General features: G+C 37.7%; 1 protein-coding gene across 4 annotated transcripts in view; it reads right to left on the bottom strand.

Annotated features, from left to right (window-relative positions):
- Positions 1 to 218: 218 nt before the first annotated feature.
- LOC106662489 (growth hormone secretagogue receptor type 1-like) overlaps positions 219 to 20,101 on the bottom strand; it is a 313,348-nt gene continuing 293,465 nt past the window's right edge. For 3 of the 4 annotated variants that reach the window (XM_024225718.1, XM_014386625.2, XM_024225717.1), the window contains one exon: positions 10,495 to 13,055. In XM_024225718.1, the coding sequence (XP_024081486.1) occupies positions 12,329 to 13,055 (727 nt within the window). In that variant the 3' untranslated portion in view covers positions 10,495 to 12,328. Of the gene's footprint in view, positions 900 to 4,561; positions 4,796 to 10,494; positions 13,056 to 20,101 lie in introns of those variants that run through there. The other variant, XM_024225719.1, reaches the window with a different exon arrangement.

Below are 20,101 nucleotides of genomic sequence, written 5' to 3'. Positions count from 1 at the left end.
CTGATGAAACTAAAATAAAGACAAAATTGTAAAAAAAGGGGTCAAATAATTTTTTTTGTTTAGGTGTACAAGTTGATATTACACTCTTTTTGTTGTTTCCAAGATATTTAAATTTATAAATATATTTTTTGATCAATTTAAAGCTATTTATTTTGATATGTATACCAATGTAAGTAAAATAAATATATTTTTATTTTAAAGCAAAAATTTGGCACTGAATGAGCAAAATTTAAATATAATTACAAGATAATCTCAGCGAATCCGAAACAAATAAACGAAAAAAATCGATAATGAATGAAAGTAAAGATAAGGTACACGAATGGTAACACTGGGGTATACAAGCGATTACGTAAAGGAGGAACTTTAGGAGACAATTCTTAAAAATTAATAGTATATGTGTTATAAAAGTTCGAAATTACGACTGAGGTCAGACGTAGCTTTCGTCTTTTTGTACGGCGCCGTTTGGCCCAAGGAGTTGGATCGAGGCGACCCCGTTGTCCAGCTTCCTCGAGTCCTCCAGTGAGATGACCCGTACGACGCTCCTTCGTAGAAGGTGGTTGTCCGAGGAAGACTTTCTCGTCGAGGATGTCGTCATGGTCGAGGTCGTCACGGTGCCCTTCCTGGCCAGAGAGTCCCTCGGCCCTATGCCCAGTAGTTTCCTGAATCCGTCCCGGAACTTGGACGACATGAGGTTGTAGAGGATAGGATTGACCGCCGAGTTGAGATAGAGCATTATCCGGCAGAAGTAGAGGATGTTGTAGAATCGCTCCACACCGAGCGACAGGACGTAGCCCTGAGGCGCTATTATTATAAAAAGGGTTAACGCCCGGAACGGAAGCAGACAGACGAAGAAAGAAAAGACGACTGTTCCTAGCATCATGACCACCTGTCTGCGGTACCTGCAATCAAGAATACCTTTCGTTAACATAAAATCTGTTTAACTCCGAACGTTCCAAAAAAAGACTAAATTGTAACAAAAGCCTGGGTGAATAATGAGAATAGATTAAGAAAAAATCCAGTTGAGGTCACCAAACAATACTAGAAATTACTTTGCATTGTGCTATGACTCAAAAGACCGAATTTTCTTGGTATTTATTTAAAGCAGTGTTAAAACTAAGTAACGAACATTCCTAAAATGATTTTTCAAAATAAACTCCGTAAATACATCTCTACCAATTGTTCTATTCGTCTTCAGTACTTTTATTTAGTTTTATTTTATTGTTTTCAATACAAAAAATATAATAATTTGCTATTAATAAAAGAACTGGCAGGAACCCGGCAGACCACGGGGATGAGGATGGGGGAGAGGAACTGGGATTGCTAGTTGATGTTTAGGGTTGGGTTAGGACTTAGGAGGTCACTTGTAGGAAGCTACTGTCTTTTTAGGCGGTGGGGAGGATTGTTAGGATGGGACTTTGAAGAGAAGTTGAACTAGTGGGTTGGTGTGGGAGGAAAACTTGGAATGGTAGTTGTGGAATCGTTTCTGGATCATGCCCGTCACGAATGGGATGTCTAGGATCTTTGTGGATGGTGTGGCTAGTGACATAAGGGAGCGTTGAATATGCGACGGAGGACTTTGATTGAAAGGATGTGGATGGTTTGGCGGAACTCGCCAGCTCGACTACGTAGGTCCAAATCGGTCTAATTAGCGTCTTGTACATGTTAGTTTGTTGCGTGTACTCATTATGGATTTGGGTCAAAGTTGGCTCTGAGTTGCTCGTATCTTCGGTTTGGTTCTTGTCTTTTTGTTTGTGCGTGTGCACTGGTGGGCGGATATTCCTTCTAGGTGTGAACGACTCGTGTCGGCGTTTTTCTTCATTTAACTTGATGCGCCACAGAGTACACCAGTCGGTAATGAGGTCTACATGGACTTGGATTGTTTTTGTTGGGAGGATAGGGTCAGTATGTGAGGAAAGGAATATGTCATGCGAAGGGAGGATGTGGGTTTTAGGGTGTACGCCAGCGATTACATAGAGGATTGGGCTTACGATGCTTCCTTGAGGAATGCTGATGTCTGAAAATTTAGAGGCAATTCTCACCTTAAACCAACGAAACGAGAGGAGCGTCTTCATGATGAGATAGTAGGTGTAGGGAAGAATACTTTTTAATTTGAAAAAGGAGACCGGGGTACCACACCTGTCAAATTGCATTTGTAACTTTCAGTACCTAACGACTAAAACTAAGCCACACACCTTCAGCCATAAATGTCTGCCTGCGTAATAACGTAACTAAATGGTAATTTGGAGGAGCAAGGTCGGGGCTGAATATCAAGAGTTCAAGGTGATTCTCTTGCTTGAAAAGTATGCCTTACGTTATAAAACTACTTGCTAACAAATTATTGTCTAGTTGTACACCATGGTATGCTATGTTAGCCTTCATGGAGCATTTTGTCAATATCTTGTTGCCAGAATAGCGACTATTGACTAGATTTTGACCAGGATAAGCATACCTAAGAATAGTTAAGATCACAGGTCATTCATCATTCTTATGCTACGCTGCCTCTTCAGACGTGATAAAAGTTAAATAACTTTTCCTTACTATTTCGTCTTGAATGTGGCAATTACATGGCATTTACAATTAATAAGTTCAGTTGAGATAAAAAAGTAAATGGCACGAGCGGGATTCGAACCCACGATCTTCGGCTTAATATGCCGGCTGCTCTACCACTTGAGCTATCGTGACCTCGACCCACTCGGACACCAACTTTCCATCCACCTTTTGAATTTTCCCTCCTTTTCGAATCACGCTCGTGCCATTGACTTTTTTTTATCTCAAATGAAAACCTTAATTAATTGTAAGATATTAATTGGTCAAGCGGACCACGAAACTAGTGAATTTAATAGTTTAAAATGAAGTATACCTTCACTAAAGCTCTCCGTGGCCATTTCATTTGTCGCCGAAAATCAAATAGATTACACGACATTTGAAAAATGCCAAAAGAAAGGACAATTCAAAAGGTGTGGTTGAGATGGGAAGTTGGTGTCCGAGTGGATCGAGGTCACGATAGCTCAAGTGGTAGAGCAGCGGCGTATCAAGCCGAAGATCGTGGGTTCGAATCCCGCTAGTGCCATTGACTTTTTTATCTCAACTGAAAACCTTAATTAATTGTAAGATATTAATTGGTCAAGCGGACCACGAAACTAGTGGAACTAAACGCTAATATTCTGCTGCTCCAGCACCCACGGCACGGTTGTTTGGTTAATTTTGACCCAATCATCTTTTATTTCTTGGTAATTTTCGGGGGAGGGGGTCATAGATCGAAATATGTGGTGATCTGAAGGTGCGAGGTCTGGGCTGTATTAAGGAACTGCGAGAAATTCATAATGTCGCTTCGTTTTGTAATAATTCCAGGATAATATTTTATCAACTCAACAAAAAAATTTCTCGGGTAAAATCCACCCCTTAATAAAGTTGGTTTTTTGAAATATTAAATTTTCATATTAGCATATTATTACAGTTATTAATTTAAATAATATTTAGGAGTTTTTGGATTTTCAAAAATTCAAATTTTCTTTGGCTGAGGCGTTAATTAATTTCGCAGCTTTTGAAACGGGATGTATGTGGTTTACGGGATACTGCAGGTTTTCTGGTACTTCTTTGGTGCTTAGATCATCAGCGAAGAATCATTTAAGACGGCCGACCTGGTCTTATATGTATGAACGTATATGGCCTAAAAATATAAACCCAATAAAGTTTGACTCATTAAGAAGAGTTATAGGAAGAAAAGACTTTTGGTTTATTGTCTATTATATAACTTTGTAAGGATATTTGGAAACATCTTCAGTTAGACGATGATCGACGATGATATTTGCACCCAAAGACTTTTTATTGAGCTGCTGAAATTAAGTAGATTAAGGTTTGTGATTTTTTTCGAAAAATATTAAGTAAATTTTGTGGGACAGTAATTGGATAGTTTTTTGTTAAGGCTTTTGTCAAGGATGAGCTTTGAAAATGCCGAGGAAAGGAAAAACGGAAATAGGCTTTGCTGGAATGTTTCAATCAAAAGACGTTACAGGATGGATATTACATACAAACCCGCCTCGAATATGACACCAAGGCTAAAAAAGTACAGTTCTAAATAAATTTATGATTAAACCAATACCATAACTAATATAAAATTGCTTGTGCTACGAAACCACAGTCGATTCTCCTGTGTATAAATTTTCTCGTTTTCATAACGAAAATTGTAAAATTCCGTGTTTCGTCGTTGGATCGTGGTGAAAAGGACTCAGATAAGGGTTTTTAGAAGGGTGGATCTTTACTGTTACGACGTCTCGGATCCTCACATCGTCAAAATATTTACAAAGGGTTTTTGTATGAGCCCGAGCGATATCGTTTTGTTTTATTTTCTTGGGTGTTCCAGGCTTCTTTCTTTTTCAGTTTATCTTGTCGGACTTTCTTATATTATTGAGTTTGAAACTACGCAGGACACTTTATTGCTAGTGGATTTTTTATTTTAAAAAGAACAACGTGTCATAACTTATTAAATATTCCGTATTTATTACAAGATGCAAAGGTGATTTTAATGTATAAATAATAATAAATTTGTTTTTTTTATTACCTCAATGCTGACGTGTGCGAGTTGGGCGCCACGAGCCCCGGATTTGACATCAGATGACAAGCGATGACCGTGTAGAGGATGACGAGGACGCCCAACGGGAGGCCGAAGAAGACCGTGATGCTCAGGAGGAAGTAAAAAGCCGGCCAGAATGTGTCCACTTCCATCAGGCAAACCGTGACATTCGTACCGTCGAAATATTCCGCCTCCCTGTAGTTGGTCACTATCAGAACAGGACTGCAAAAACAAAACATCGGTCAAATTGTAGGATGTCATTTTGAGTTATTCACTGATTTTTCAGTGCATGTATGCAGTTATAGTTTCAAATTTAACAGTTTGTCTAAAACCCTCGTTTAAGTCGATGCATAGCGCTGTCGATATTTCACGTTTGTTTAATTCTCGTTGATTTGTACAGAGGAAATTCCGTGGGATTCCGAATATCCGAGATTAATGTGCTTTTAGGATTTAATATAAAACTTCTCGAGGAACATTTTATGAAATTATCGGACAGGGCATGCGAGTTATTTAATTAAGTCCTCTTCACCCGCGCGTCCACGATGTGCATCATATTTGCATAAAATTCTGACGTTTTCTTGAAAGAGTTTTAAATTAAAAGCAACAGTCTTACATGGTAAACCTACAAAGTTTTATATCTTTCTATATAAATTTAATGTCGTTTTTATATGAAAATTCAAGAGATTCGACGTTTTTCTTATTTTTTTATTTACAACAAGAGTAACTAACTACCCACTAGCAGCACTCCTAAGTACTAAGTGGTCTCTAATTAATCAAGGTTAGTTTCATTATCACTGGAAATCAGATCCCGCGGCCAAAGTCTTCTTAATTGTCGAGGATTTCGTCGGGAAGAGAGTTTTTGTATTTGAGGATTTATGGTGGTTGGGCGGATTGTAGGAAATAGGAGATAACGGGAATGGATTACATCTCGGTTAAGGAATATGGTCTATATGGCAGTTTATTTGGGCACATAAAAGGGATGATCAAGGATTATGGATTAGGCTCTTTGTATGCGGAGTATATTGGAATGTTTGACAGAACCCCAGACTCCAGACGTTTGTTCATATCGGCTTCACATTGGTGATATAAGGCAGCTTTTTCTTTAAGATAGGTAAGTTAAAGAACTCAGTAACTGTTTTATATCTTCATGTCGTCTATGCTGTGTGTGAGGATTCCACGTCAGACGTTTGCCAGTATATAATTCTATATATCCCTGTCCACAATTTGGATGAGTATGTGCTTGAAGTAGACTGTGTGACGATAATATATTCGAGTGGGGAGACCCTAAGGTTGAGGAAGGACAGGAAAGATAGATTGTTGTTGTTCGGATATTGGCTGAGCGTGTTCAAACGATTCTTCCTTCCTCTTATTCCTCTCGAAAGATTTATTATATTTTTTGTAAGTAAATTTTAATTTTTATTGTTCTATTCTGGACACATACATCAAAGAGTTTATTTTTCGTTCAATTCAAATTGTTATTTTTTATCAATAAAGAGTGTACCGTTTTTATTTTGGTGTCGTCACAAAAATTGGAGGCACCGGCGAGATTACTCATAATTTAGAGACAAATATTAGGAGTTATTTTCTTATAATATTATAGAATATTACAATTAATTAATGTTTTTAGTTGAGATGAAAAAAAGTCAATGGCACGAGCGGGATTCGAACCCAAGATCTTCGGCTTAATACGCCGGCTGCTCTACCACTTGAGCTATCGTGACCTCGATCCACTCGGACATCAACTTCTTATCTCAACCCCACCTTATGAGTTTTCCCTCCTTTTTGCCATTTTTCATCTCAACTAAAAACCTTAATTAATTGTAATGATTTAATTGGTCAAGCGGACCACGAAATTAGTGAATTTAAAGAATTAATATGAAGTACACTTCACTAAAGATCTCCGTGGCCATTTCAATTGTCGTCGAGAATCCAAACCGATTACCCGACATTTGAAAAATGGCAAAAAGGAGGGAAAACTCATAAGGTGGGGTTGAGATAGGAAGTTGATGTCCGAGTGGATCGAGGTCACGATAGCTCAAGTGGTAGAGCAGCGGCGTATCTAGCCGAAGTTCGTGGGTTCGAATCCCGCTCGTGCCATTGACTTTTTTTCATCTCAACTAAAAACCTTAATTAATTGTAATGATTTAATTGGTCAAGCGGACCACGAAATTAGTGAATTATAGAATATTAACATTTCTCGAACAGATATGGGGAATGGCGAGGATAATCCGAGTTGGTTGCATCCGAAATGTTGTCGCAATTGGAACAAAACACCACAAAGACACAAAAGTTAAAAATAAATGAGATGGCCGGATCCGAATTGATCCCATTATGTGAAATGGTTATGGGGAATGACCAATTCATGAACCTAATGAAGAATATTGTAGCGAACGCCTGCCAAAAAACGAAATTTCATTCCAAACAGGTGAAAACTGAAAACCTTAATAAAGGCATATTGGAAAACGAAAGCCTTTTCCCATCTCAGTTACAGAAGAAGTGGATATGGAGATCGGGAATCGTTGGAATTATGCTTTCATTAATTTGGTAAAACATCCGGAAATATTCACACCATTGTCGACCCATCAAAAGAACGATCCCGTATTGGGAGAAATGATAAGGGAAATGGAACAAGGACATCCGAGAAAAAATTACCGCATAGATCATAAGAGGACTCTAACTTATCAAACCAGGACCTTGAAGTGCCCTAAGATTGTTATACCGTTTTCGTGCCAAGAAATGATTTTTCAATACCATTCCTCTCCTATGGGCGCGCATCTGGGATTTAAAAAACATAAACCAAATCAAGAGGGCATTCATTTACCCAAAAATGCGGACAGACATCCGGATTCGCGTTGCAAACTGTATTTCTTGCGCACGGTTCAGCCCGATAGAACTGGTAAGATAGGAGAGTTGGCATCAACGAGAGTAGAACGCCCGATGTAAAACTTTACATTGATTTCTTGGGCCAGCTTCCCACTTCACAAGGAGGAAACAAGTATGTATTGGCCTTAGACGCCTTCTCTAAATTTCTTTGGGCGATCCCTACACGTAACTATACTGCTACAACGGTAATTCAGTGCTTAAAGAAACATATTTTTGCTCAACATGGGTTATGCAAAATTATCGTGTCTGACAATGTCCCTGCGTTTAAGAGCGTAGAGTATAAATCGTTCTGTTTCAAAATGGGGATTACATATCACTTAAGCATACCATATTATCCGCAAAGCAATAATGTAGAACGGTCCATATCATCGCTGTTCAAATGTTAGCGTGGCGGTTTCAGGATGGGATGGGAGGTCAGCTGTGTACACCTGGTACACCAGCGAGGAGAAGGTTGAGGAAGACGCCGACTCTTCAATGACTCGGAAGTATCGGTCTGTGCTTCGAAGGATGACAATAATAATCAGTAGGTAGGAAATGTCCGTAATCAAAAACAAGCCCAGCTGCGAAATTCAATCGCCTGGGACAAAAGATTCGACTTATATCAACGGCGAATCAACAAAAGCAGAATATTGTAAAATTTAAGAAACTCTGGTGTGATGAATCCTTCCGAACGCTTATCCGGCCTCGGAAACAGAAATGATTTGTGCCACGTTTTTGCCGGATTTGGGAACGGCGAAAGAACGGTTTATTACGGCTTGACATAGTTAATATTAGTATTAGGAAAAGGCGTCGGTGTCTTGTTTTACATCTTGCTCGTTCATTAAAAGCTTTCTCGGCGCCTGTGCAAAACATTTTGATTTATTCCCTACACGCTCGACAAGCTCGGCTGAGCCTTTATAAGGAAGAAACCGTCCCCCATGAGATCCCCTTTAGACAAATCCATAAAATTTTGGAAAAATCCTTTACTCTCGTGCCGACTATTTTTGAGATATATAATTTAAAACGGACATAGTTTTTGGTTAATAAGAAAAATGGCATGGAAAGAGAAGAGGCTTGGGATGCCAGGTGAAGTAAACTAAATCATTCATGATAACTGGGTGTGTATGTATCTTTGTTTTTCAGCGTGGGTTATATTCGTCTGACTAATGAGGCACGGACTTGGGATCACCAATTTTAATTTAATTTGGTGATACTTGGTATTGGATACTAGGAGAACTTTTTTCAATAATCTTTTTACATATTTTTGTGCGGTGTTCAGTAACCGTTAGTTAAGATTATTCGGAGATCGTGAGATGCGGTCTGGTGTGACGAGGGTTTTAGAAAAACATTTTCTTTATCGTGCCAACGTTTCGATCTTTGTTGAGATCATCTTCAGGGCCTGGGATTTATGAACATTGTTTAAATTTTACAAATACACGTAGAATGTGAAAAAAATGAATTTATACAATGCTAGAAAATTTTAGTTTAAAACAAAATGAAATTATACAATGCTAGAAAATTAAAAAAAAGAAGAATTTATACGATGCTAAATTCATTTATTTCTTATTAAAAAAATAAGTTTATAAAAAAAATGAATTTATACAATGATAGACAATTTTAGATTAATTTTTAGAAAAAATAATTTATATTAATTTTTAGAAATTTAATTAGATAGATTAAGCTAAAATTTTCTAGCATTGTATAAATTCATTTTTTTAATCTAAAATTTTCTAGCGTTACATAAATTAATTTTTTTCACATCCTATATGTATTTGTAAAATTTAAACAATGTAAAAATTGTATGTATTATGACAATTAATTAAGGTTTTTAGTTGAGATGAAAAAAAGTTAATGGCACGAGAGGGATTCGAACCCACGACCTTCGGCTAGATACGCCGCTGCTCTACCANTCTCAATAAAGATCGAAACGTTGGCACGATAAAGAAAATGTTTTTCTGAAACCTACATCACACCAGACCGCATCTCACGATTTCTAAATAAATATTTTAAGTTTTCTTTTTTCTTACTTCTTTTCTTCCTCGAAGAACACCTCCTAATGATAGATGGCTGGTCGTGAAAAAGGTAGTTAAAGTGAGTTAAAGATGTAGAGTTCTAGTTTTGGCTCAGGGTCTTTCATTAATTCTAAATTTTAAACTAATAGTGAGATAAATAAATTTTATCCTCCAAAAAAACACTAACGTACCTTCAAGACGATAACATCGACCGTAAACATCTACGACCCACCACCCTACTTGAGTGTTTGGTATGACAATAGGAAAGAGGGTATTTCAGGAGTGAACGAGTGGTGTGTTTAGATGTAAAAACTGAATTTGTCGAGGATTTAAATGACCTATATGTTGAAGGTCCATGGATGTAGCTAATTTTATAAGCTCAGGACATATATGTGCATGCATGAACATATGTTTGCCCCAATATCAGTCACGGCTTTGTGAAATGCATTTATCAGCCTTTTATTTCTCGTGGCCAACTTGGAAGAATTTTAGAGGTAATCAGTTTTTTTGCAATGTATATAGTGGAATAGGACATGTTCCATTCTGCAGGGTTGACTCGCTAAATCTGCATGACCCAAATGCCATGGCCATTCTGGGAGAGTCAAAAGTCGGACCTATCCACAATCATTCTGTTCTGCCATTTAGTTGGATTTGGTTGAAATAACTTACAAGTTAACGAGTTCTAAGGAGAGTTAAAACTGTGCTATAAACTTTGTGTTCTGATGAGTTGTTCGGGAAGGTGTAAAATGTCTGTTTCTTTAACGGATTCGGGTTTTGGGATATTAAGCAAAACGCTGATTGTGAAGAATAGACTAGTATGTATTTTTACAACATAAGCACAACATATTTATGTACAAAAAAAAACAAAAACAAAAAACGCTACGTTAATTTTTTATTTAAGTATAATAAACTTCTTCGCTCACCCCAGGAGCACTAAACTGGCTTAGGCCCTCAAAACAAAAAGTATTCTTTGGTATAATACAAATACATTTAGTTTGTAGGAAAAAAAAACAACGATTAAAATATGAAGTACACGTAAATAAATAATAGAAATATCGTCGTTACATACAGTTTTTCTTTTTTTTGAAAAATATGAATAATACAAAAATCCGACTTACGTTTGACTAGTCGCACTAAATATTAAAAAGATGCAAATGTCATAATTAATTATTTAAAAAAAGAGGCACTAGAAAAAGGCTAAGTAAAGCTAAGCTATTTTTGGCACCATTCGATAAAAATTGACTATTTGATTATAGAATTTGCCTTTTATCAAAACTGGAAGATCCATATTCATGTCTTATAAAAATATTTAGCTAAAAATACCGTGTATCGTATAAGGAATAAGAATAGAAGCGAAAACTTTTACGGAAGGCCAAGTTCATAAATAACTCACGGAAGAATGCTTGGTTTTTTTTTCTTTAGCCGGTTTCAAACGGCTTCGCGCTTTATGGTCGCGTCGTACGCAGCATCCTCTTCAACGTGATCGAAACACTTTTTGTTACGAATACCGTTCCCGTCCACTTTCAGATGCAAATCAGGTCGAGATGTATACTAATTTATTTAAAGCCTGGCACGGATATTAGTCACAAGTTATAGCTTGTTACTGTCTCCTTAGCAATGCGGGAAGAAGGCTTACATCACGTCTTGAATGGATATCTAGCAATTTACTCAAACGGGCTCTTCCATTTTGCATAATTCGAGATTAGCATAAGTGCTTTTAAATATGTAGATTCTAATAAATAACAGTTATTTTCCAGTTCCGGGGCGCTTACTTTTTCCCTTCTTTGCCGTATTGTTCTCCTAATAGCTTATGATTTGGAATGAAACGGTCCTAACAGGGGCAAATCTCTGCAAATTGAATAATAAATGAAACCGTTGCCAAAAAATAAGAAGAACGGCCGTCATCCGATTGGATTAATTACAGACCCGGAGAAAAAAAGTCGTTTAATCGTGTTTGCATTACAGCCATTTACTGGCGTTTTAATATGAAAGTGATCTTTTTCTCCCTTTTTGTCGGAAAAAATATGTCCTCGGTACTAACAAAAGAAGTTAATTCTCGGGGTCTCGGAGATAAATCACTTTCCAGGAGCCTCTTTTTAAATTGCTTAACAAACTTAGAGGGTAATGACTTGGACAGTTCCAGGCCGAAAGTTTCTCCAGGAGGCGGCGATATTATGAAAACGTCATTTTAACCCTGGTTTCGACATCGCCTTGTCCGTCCAATTGGACCCGACGATGATTGGACATGTAGTCAGCCTTTAACTTTATTTCACAATGGACAAGTATGAATAACTTTTATTTTCTATTACATACTTTCAAACCGAACTATTCTTAGGTTGATAATTAGTTCATTATGAAGACTTTTTTTGTTCAGTTTTCTTGCATAAAAAGATTTTAACCTAAAATCTTACATCTGTTCCCTACCTTGCCAGGACGTTCAATTATCTGTTTTTAAGTCTGATTATATAAAGTTTCGTAATTGGAATGAATATCAAAATTTTTGAAACAGTTTTGTTTCTTATTTTATTGACTGTGATGTGAAAAACCTCTAACTGCTTTCCAAGCACGATTACAAACACCATCAGATTAACCTGTAATATTTAATGTGTAAAAAATTATTTGTATATGATAGTTAAGCTCAGAATTTATTAAATAGAAGCTTTTATAATTTTTGGTAATAATATTTTCTTGCTTGGACAATTTAAGAACTGATGATGATGAGAATTCAAAATACGGTTGATTTCGAACAGACAAGTGAACAAAAAATAGTAGATTGGAAATTTAGTTTTAAATGATAAAAATCTGGGCCTGATTAAAATCAATTCCTTGATTTGAATCTCCAGGTGACTTAGATGAATAAAAAAATGGATTTTGTGTGTTTCTAAACATAGCTATCAGTATGAGTAGGAATTGATTCTCTGCTTTTTCTATTAGATTCGTTTCTAAGTAAAGAACTCCTGAGGATGACGCTGCGCCTTATGGACCCGTTGGTATGCCTTGAATCCAAAGACGAATCCCTCCAGGAAAAGTCAGGCGAGCCTCTGAACCTGGTGCTGGAGTTTAGAGATGTGCTCATGGTCGTCCTGTTCCTCAGAATGAGGATGTGCCTTTTCCTCCTTATTCCGATGAGGCGTTTGAAACCGTGCCTGAACTTGGACGACATCAGGTTGTACAGGATAGGGTTGATTGCCGAGTTCAAGTAATGCATGATCCTGCAGAAGTAGAGGATGTTGTAGTATCTCTCGACCCCCAGGCGCATGTTGTACTCCCGAGGGACTATTATGACCCAGAGCGTGAAGACCTTGAACGGGAAGAGGCAGGTGAAGAACGAAAGCACCACCGTGCCCAGCATGAGCACGACTTGCTTCCTGGCCCTCTGGTTGAATCCGTCGCTGCTGTTGGACGTGCCAGAATCGGCCATGAGATGCCGGGCTATCACTGTGTACAGCACGATCAGTACGCCTAAGGGCAGGATGAAAAAAAGAGAGATGATCATAAAGAAGAACAGCTCAGGCCAGAAGGTCGTCGCTTCTGTCAGGCACGTCGGAACCATAGAACCGTCGAAATATTCCGTCTTCCGAGAATAATGAGTCATCACAATTATTGGGCTGAAACAGAAAAACAAATAAATTCGTTTAATTCATTGGAATATGCTTATGATGACAACTATACTAATTTTCCACACCTAAAAAGTTCCAATGCTTTGATTATACATAATGTTTAATGTGTAGAGATTAGTGACCGTTAATCGATAGTTATTCAGATATCTTGAGATGCGGTCTGGTGTAATGTAGGTTTCAGAAAAACATTTTCTTTATCGGGCCAACTTCAAAGAAGCCAACACCTTACACAAAATTGTCTTTTATATACCGACTTCCTTCCCCACCCCTTCCAAACCAAACATATATAAACATAAAACAGCAAAATCTCACTGGCACTCTCAACACGACACGCAAGGATGGCACAATTACACAGAAGACAAACACTTTGAATGAATAGAAATACTTTGTTTCAATATAAAATATATTTTGCATTGTATAAATTCACTTTTCCAAATCCTAAACGTATTTGTTAAATGTAAACATTGTTTGTAAATCCCAGGCCCTGAAGATGATCTCAATAAAGATCGAAACGTTGGCACGTTAAAGAAAATGTTTTTCTGAAACCTACATCACACCCGACCGCATCTCACTATATCTGAATAACAAATAATGTTTAATGTTTCATGTGTGATAAAGAGTTCCAAAGCCAGATAGAGCAAACTTTTCCATTCTTAAATGTATTAATATTTGAGCTTTCTTCTTGGGGTCTGCTTGGTGATGAATGCACTTTGGTCTTTTTCGAACATTTTCTGTCTTCCAATCCTCGCCAGATGAAAAGGCAGACCAAAAATTACTGGAATCTAACAAACGACATATTAAGAAAAAACCTATGTAAGTTGCCAATAAATTTCCTCTTATAATGAAAAATGATTATATTGCATTACATCCATTACAGTTCGTGGTTCGATTGACCAATTAACATTTTTCAATTAATTAATATTTATGAAAGGAATTGGTTGAGATAAAAAAAAGTCAGCGCCACGAGCGGGATTCGAACCCACGACCTTTGGCTAAATACGCCGCTATTCTACCACTTGAGCTATCGTGACTTCGATCCGCTCGGACACCAACTTCCCATCCCAACCCACCTCTCGAATTTTCCCTCCTTTTTGCCATTTTTCAATTCGAGAGGTGAGTTTGAAGTGGGAAGTTGGTGTCCGAGGGATCGAAGTCACGATAGCTCAAGTGGTAGAGGAGCAGAGAGCATGTAGAGAGCATTACTTTGGTCTTTCCCAAATTGGGAGTTTATTATGAAAATGAGATTACATTTAAGTTTTCATTAATATTTAATTTAATTTGTTTACCATTAATTGAGCTAACTTTTGAATAAAGTGGGAATTGCTATACCATAATTAGAAGGGTGTTTTAACCTAAGTTATAAACTAAAAAAAAAAAATTAGGTAGAACCCTCTGCTTTGTGAAATAATTTGTGAAAATATTGTCAAAAATTCACAGTTTTAAAACGAGACGCAATCATCTGTTCTGTCATTACGGTAGATTTGTTAAATAAATGGAAAAGTTTGCCCGTTACAGATTTCAGATCAAAAAGTACTATAATTGGAACTCAAATTAATAAAAAAAACTACAGTATGAAAATGCAAAGCCTCTTTTATAATTATGACTGTTAATTGGCAATTGAACCTTTTTGACTTTCATGATGAACAAAGTGAACGAAAGATCCTTCGCATTTCCAATAAACGAGAGAGAAATTAAGCAAGAACTGGCCGGAGATAATTAAGGTACGAGGACGACCTCTGCAGCTACATCGGGGGCTTTGCATTTCCATTTTTTAAATCGTATTTTTTTATATTCACAAATTTAATCTTGCCTCGGGGTGTAAAATAAGGAATTTACTTACCCCAGATGTAGCAGAGCAGGGGTCCTCCTCAAACCGCAACCAGCCTACACTTTCCACAAATATTTGCACCTTCACTAATACCGCCAACATTCGGCCATTATGGCATCACGGGCACTAGTTTTTTCATTAAAATACACGGGGAATATTTCTCAAACTACACTTAGAGTCAAAAAAAAGGGACCACCCTTAATATTTTTAATTATCTCTCCTTTGATTTGAATCCTCCATTGATTATCTTACAACATTTGGCCCGTTTTAAAGGATTAGAGGTAAGTAAAGCACAGATAAAATCTCCCAATTGTATTTACAATTGGATTTTGTAAATAAATGTTTTCATGGTTGGTTTTTCAGTAAAATTTCTTTCTCAAGTTCTGGTGGTTTGATTTTTTTTTTAAATTGTACCATTTTTTGTTGTGTGATGGTTTAAAGTGATACAGATTAGGCTAGAATAGTTGGAAGATGGAACAAGTCAAGCATATGTGGCCAGGGTGATTAACATTCCCAGCAGAACAAGTCTGAAGGGTCTTCCTTCGCTCCAAAGATACTGGAGCTTACTCAAAAAGGCAAGAATCAGATCGCCATCCTTTCACATCTCAGAGAGATAATTTTATTGTTTTGAAGGTACTTCATAATCGAGATTCTACCATCAAGCAAGGATTTCAACAAGTTAGAAACTTTGACGCGAAGACTTTCAGATGCTGGATTACATGCGAGAAGGTCTGTCACTTGTCCGCAACTTCTGACAAGGCACAGAATAGCTCGGTTAAGTTTCGCAAGAAATGACAAATTCAGGTCTGAGAAAGGTTGGAGAAGACCAGGAGAGCGATATATCTCGCAACATTTTCACTTCAGCTATTCTGTGTGGTGTTAAGGTTTGCGCAGGCATTTCTATGGAAGGTCGCACAAACATGAACTTCATCGAGGGTTCCCTAACAGCAGGGCGATACATTGAAGATGTGTTTTCAGTATCGAGATTCTATCGCTTTTAAGATCAATCAACGATTTTAACAAGCCAGAAATGTTAATGACAGTTTACGCACTTTAAGGCGAAGACTTTCAGTGTTACGTGCGAGAAGGCCTGCCACTTGTCCAGAACTTCTGACAAGGCACAGAATAGTTCGGTTAAGTTTCGCAAGAACTGACATCAATTGGTCAGAAAAAGATTGGAGAAGAACAAGAGAGCGATATGTCTCGCAATATTTTCACTCCGGAGAAGCTATTCTGTGTGGTTCTAAAGTTTGGACAGGCATTTCTATGGAAGGACGCATAATCTTGAACTCCATCGAGGGTTCCCTAAAGGTGGCCATTCACGATCACTCCAAATGAAACCGCGCCAAGCCGTACAGCTCCATTTGGAGTGGGGGGCATTCACGACCGCTCCACAGCCAGTCGCTCCGAACGTCAACCAGTGAATTACCTTCTCAAAATGGATCTCTTGTGCTACTCTTCTGTTTATTTACATATTAAAAGCAAAAAATCGAAGAGAAAATGGTGTAAGAAGTGGCTCCTGAACAGAAGCCGTAATACCCACAACAATTTGATGAAAGAACTTTCCCTTGAACCCGCTGATTGGAGGAACTATTTAAGGATGGATGAAACGTCTTATTTATTCATTATATTTAGTGTTCTATTGACCAAATTACTTCTTTCAATTATTTAATCTTTTTTGTAAGGTTTTGGTTGAAATGAAAAAGCTAGTGCCACGAGCGGGATCTGAATCCATGGCCTTCGGCTAAATACGCCGCTGCTCTACCACCTGAGCTATCGTGACTTCGATCCTCTCCGACGCCAAAAAATGGCAAAAAGTGAGAAAATTCGAAAGGTTGTAGGTTGAGATGGGGAGTTGGTGCCAGAGTGGATCGAAGTCAGGATAGCTCAAGTGGTTAGCGCAGCGCGTATTTAGCCGAATGTCGTGGATTCGAATCCCCTTGTGGCACTATTTTTTCATTTCAACCAAAACCTTACAAAAAAGATTAAGGTCTTATTTATATTTACTCCAGCTTGTTACCCCCTTGATTAGAAAACAAAAGACAGTCATGAGAGAAATCATCACTACATGAAAGGTTGGCAACCAAATTACGATTTCTCGCTACAGGGATGAACCAAAAAGAACTTACAATAAGTTCTCTACTACGGTTTCTGAACATTGTTAGGGGTTATCAATACCGCATCTCTCATTGCATTTGTATCCTTTGTTTTGATCCTTTGTCGACCAACTGGTTGATGATCGAATTTCTTTTATTTCTATCGTGGTAATATAATCATTGTCCACCACTTTCATAAACATGGTAAACTTTCATACAATAAAATCTCGATTGGATGTCATTACCAATAAAGAATAAACGTTTTTGACTTTTTGAGAATGTACGACGGAGATGTTTGCTCAGTGACAGAAAGACGGAGACTGCGCCAAAAAACGAGTTTTCCCATTCACGACCAGGCCAGCGCGCCAAAATCCCCACCCTCCATGCCAGGTTTTTCCATTCACGAACACCACGAAGATATTTGGAGTGGCGCGATGGAGTTTGGACCGGTCGAATATTCGGCACAGCCGGGCACGCCAGTTCAGTTTTGCCATTGACGTGGTTTTTGGAATGGCGTCGCTCCGTTTGGACTGCTAGGAGCGATCGTGAATGGCCACCTTAACAGCTAGGCGATACACTGAAGATGTGTTATCAGAAGTTGTTCCTGATACGCACTAATTGGTTTTATTTTTATGCATGACAATGCAAAGCCCCGCACATCTAGGATCATTGGTGATCACCTTGAACGGTCTTAAATTCATTGTTTGGAGTGGCCAGAATGTAGTCCCGACTTAAACAATATCGTACACTTTTGGGACGAGTTGTCAAAGACGGCAAAAAGTCGCCCAGTGATCCCAGAGAATTTGCAGGAATTAAGAATTCAGCTGTAGGAGGAGTATGAAAATATTCTACCTAAACCTCAATCGAGCAAGCGGAGATCAACGCAAGAGGAAGAAATACTCCGTACTGAATTGAATATTTTCTTTATTGTTCCCATAGCAATATTTTTGGTAAATTCACTAATTTCGTAGTCCGCTTGACGAATTAACATATTACAATTAATTAAGGTTTTTAGTCGAGATAAAAAAGTCAATGACACGAGCGGGATTCGATCCGCTCGGACATTAACTTCCTATCTCAACCCCACCTTTTGAATTTTCCCTCCTTTTCGCCATTTTTCAAATGTCTTGTAATCGGATTGGATTCTCGGGGACAAATGAAGTTAATGTCCGAGCGGATCGAGGTCACGATAGCTCAAGTGGTAGAGTAGGAGCGTATCAAGCCGAAGATCGTGGGATCGAATCCCGCTCGTGCCACTGACTTTTTAATCTCGACTAAAAACCTTAATTAATTGTAATATTTTTGGTAAAGTTGTTTCACTCAGTTTAAATTTTATTTATTATTTTTTTATTTTATGTAGCAATAAACACATAAACATATTGCAGTTTTCTCACTCTAATATCACCATTGCCTATTTTGTATTTTTCCAGGAACAAGCTTTGGGTGATAATAACAAATTAGTAAAAAGTTCAGCTATACATGAAGACGGTGAAAAACGGTTTAAACTTTTTGTACCTCTTAAGACATTTTCCTGTTGAAAGATCTAAAATGATAAAAGTCAGCACGTAGTCGCCCGGATTGAACGTGTAAATCTAATGAAGACGGTCGCTTAAATTGTGTTTGGGACTGTAAAAGATTAAAGGGAAGGTGCAATAAGGACAATTGGACCTGGACGTTATCCGTTTTCAAAAGGGGCAATATAACAGAACAATTGGCAATAAATAGCTTTACCGAGGCTCATTCCCAGAGGGACAGGGCCGAGTTACGACGTGGCCGAGTATTGCCCTCTCGTGATATTGTCCACGGAGGTAACTCGGCATGAAGATATGGCCGTCTCGTGCCCTTCTCATTACGTCCAGAATTCTCTCCCATTTCGCTCTATGGTCTCGTTGTTTAAGACCGTCTCGTGCACAGTTAGTCTTAGAGAAAAATCCGAGGTGTGCCAAGAGAGAGAAGAACTGCTTGATGTACTAAGTTCGAAAAAGTAGTTTAAAAAAAACCTTCCTTACCAATGGTAATGCATATTATTAACTTGTGACTAACAACTCCATCCTATTAGAAATACAGATTTGCATTTTCAAGAAAGTGGGATAATGAACTATATTATTATTGACCTTAAACGTTAAAGAATTAACTTAATACGAAGTTGAAAAAAATCCAACCTGCAACTTCATTCTATTAAACGGAAAATTAACGAGAACTTTAGAATTCTTTGTTTTAGAACTTTGACATATTTTAGCACCTCAATCCATAGAGCACGTCGTCTTCTTAGAGCAACTTCACACTTTACTCTTTAGACCAGGGGTTCCAGTTTTGCGTGTAATAACCATCACTTTAGGACATTACAAAAACGTCCGAAACTTCTGGAATTATTCAAAAGAACCCATACGTCCAAGTTCCATTTGAATGTTCAGAAGTAATCTGTTTATGATAGTCAAGGATGCAAAAGATGTTTGGATAGTCAAGGATAGTCATGCACAAGATGTTTCCATTTTACTTAATGCTTGTTTATACATTTTAAGGTTATCATTAGATGCCCAATAGTCGATCCATTTGAATGCTGAGTAGTAATCTGTTTATGATAGTCAAGGATAGACATGCAAAAGATGTTTAGATAGTCAAGGATAGTCATGCATAAGATGTTTCCATTTTACTTAATGCTTGTTTATGCATTTTTAGGTTACCATTAGATGTCCAATAGTCGTTTGAATACTGAGTAGTAATCTGCTTATGATAGTCAATGATAGACATGCAATAGATGTTTGGATAGTCAAGGATAGTCATGCACAAGATTTTTCCATTTTACTTAATGCTTGTTTATGCGTTTTAAGGTTATCATTAGATGTCCAATAGTCGATCCATTTGAATGCTGAGTAGTAATCTGTCTAGGACATTCAAGAATTTTATGCCAATGTAGTAGTTCTATTTAGGTATTTATTAGAAATACTTTTGTTGAGGTTTATCTATGCATTTCTAGGTTACTTACTATTAGTCGCTGAGACATTCAATATTACTTCCGCTTGTTTGTGGAGCAGTATTACGTCTAGGATATTCAAGCATTTCATGCCAAAGATGAAGTGACCTGTAGAGGTCCTTAGTGAAAAATTAAA

This window comes from Cimex lectularius, unplaced genomic scaffold (assembly GCF_000648675.2).
Source record: "Cimex lectularius strain Harlan isolate CLEC.00 unplaced genomic scaffold, Clec_2.1 scaffold33, whole genome shotgun sequence".
In the NCBI taxonomy this organism is placed as follows: domain Eukaryota; kingdom Metazoa; phylum Arthropoda; class Insecta; order Hemiptera; family Cimicidae; genus Cimex; species Cimex lectularius.
This window is presented reverse-complemented; position numbering and strand designations above follow the sequence as displayed.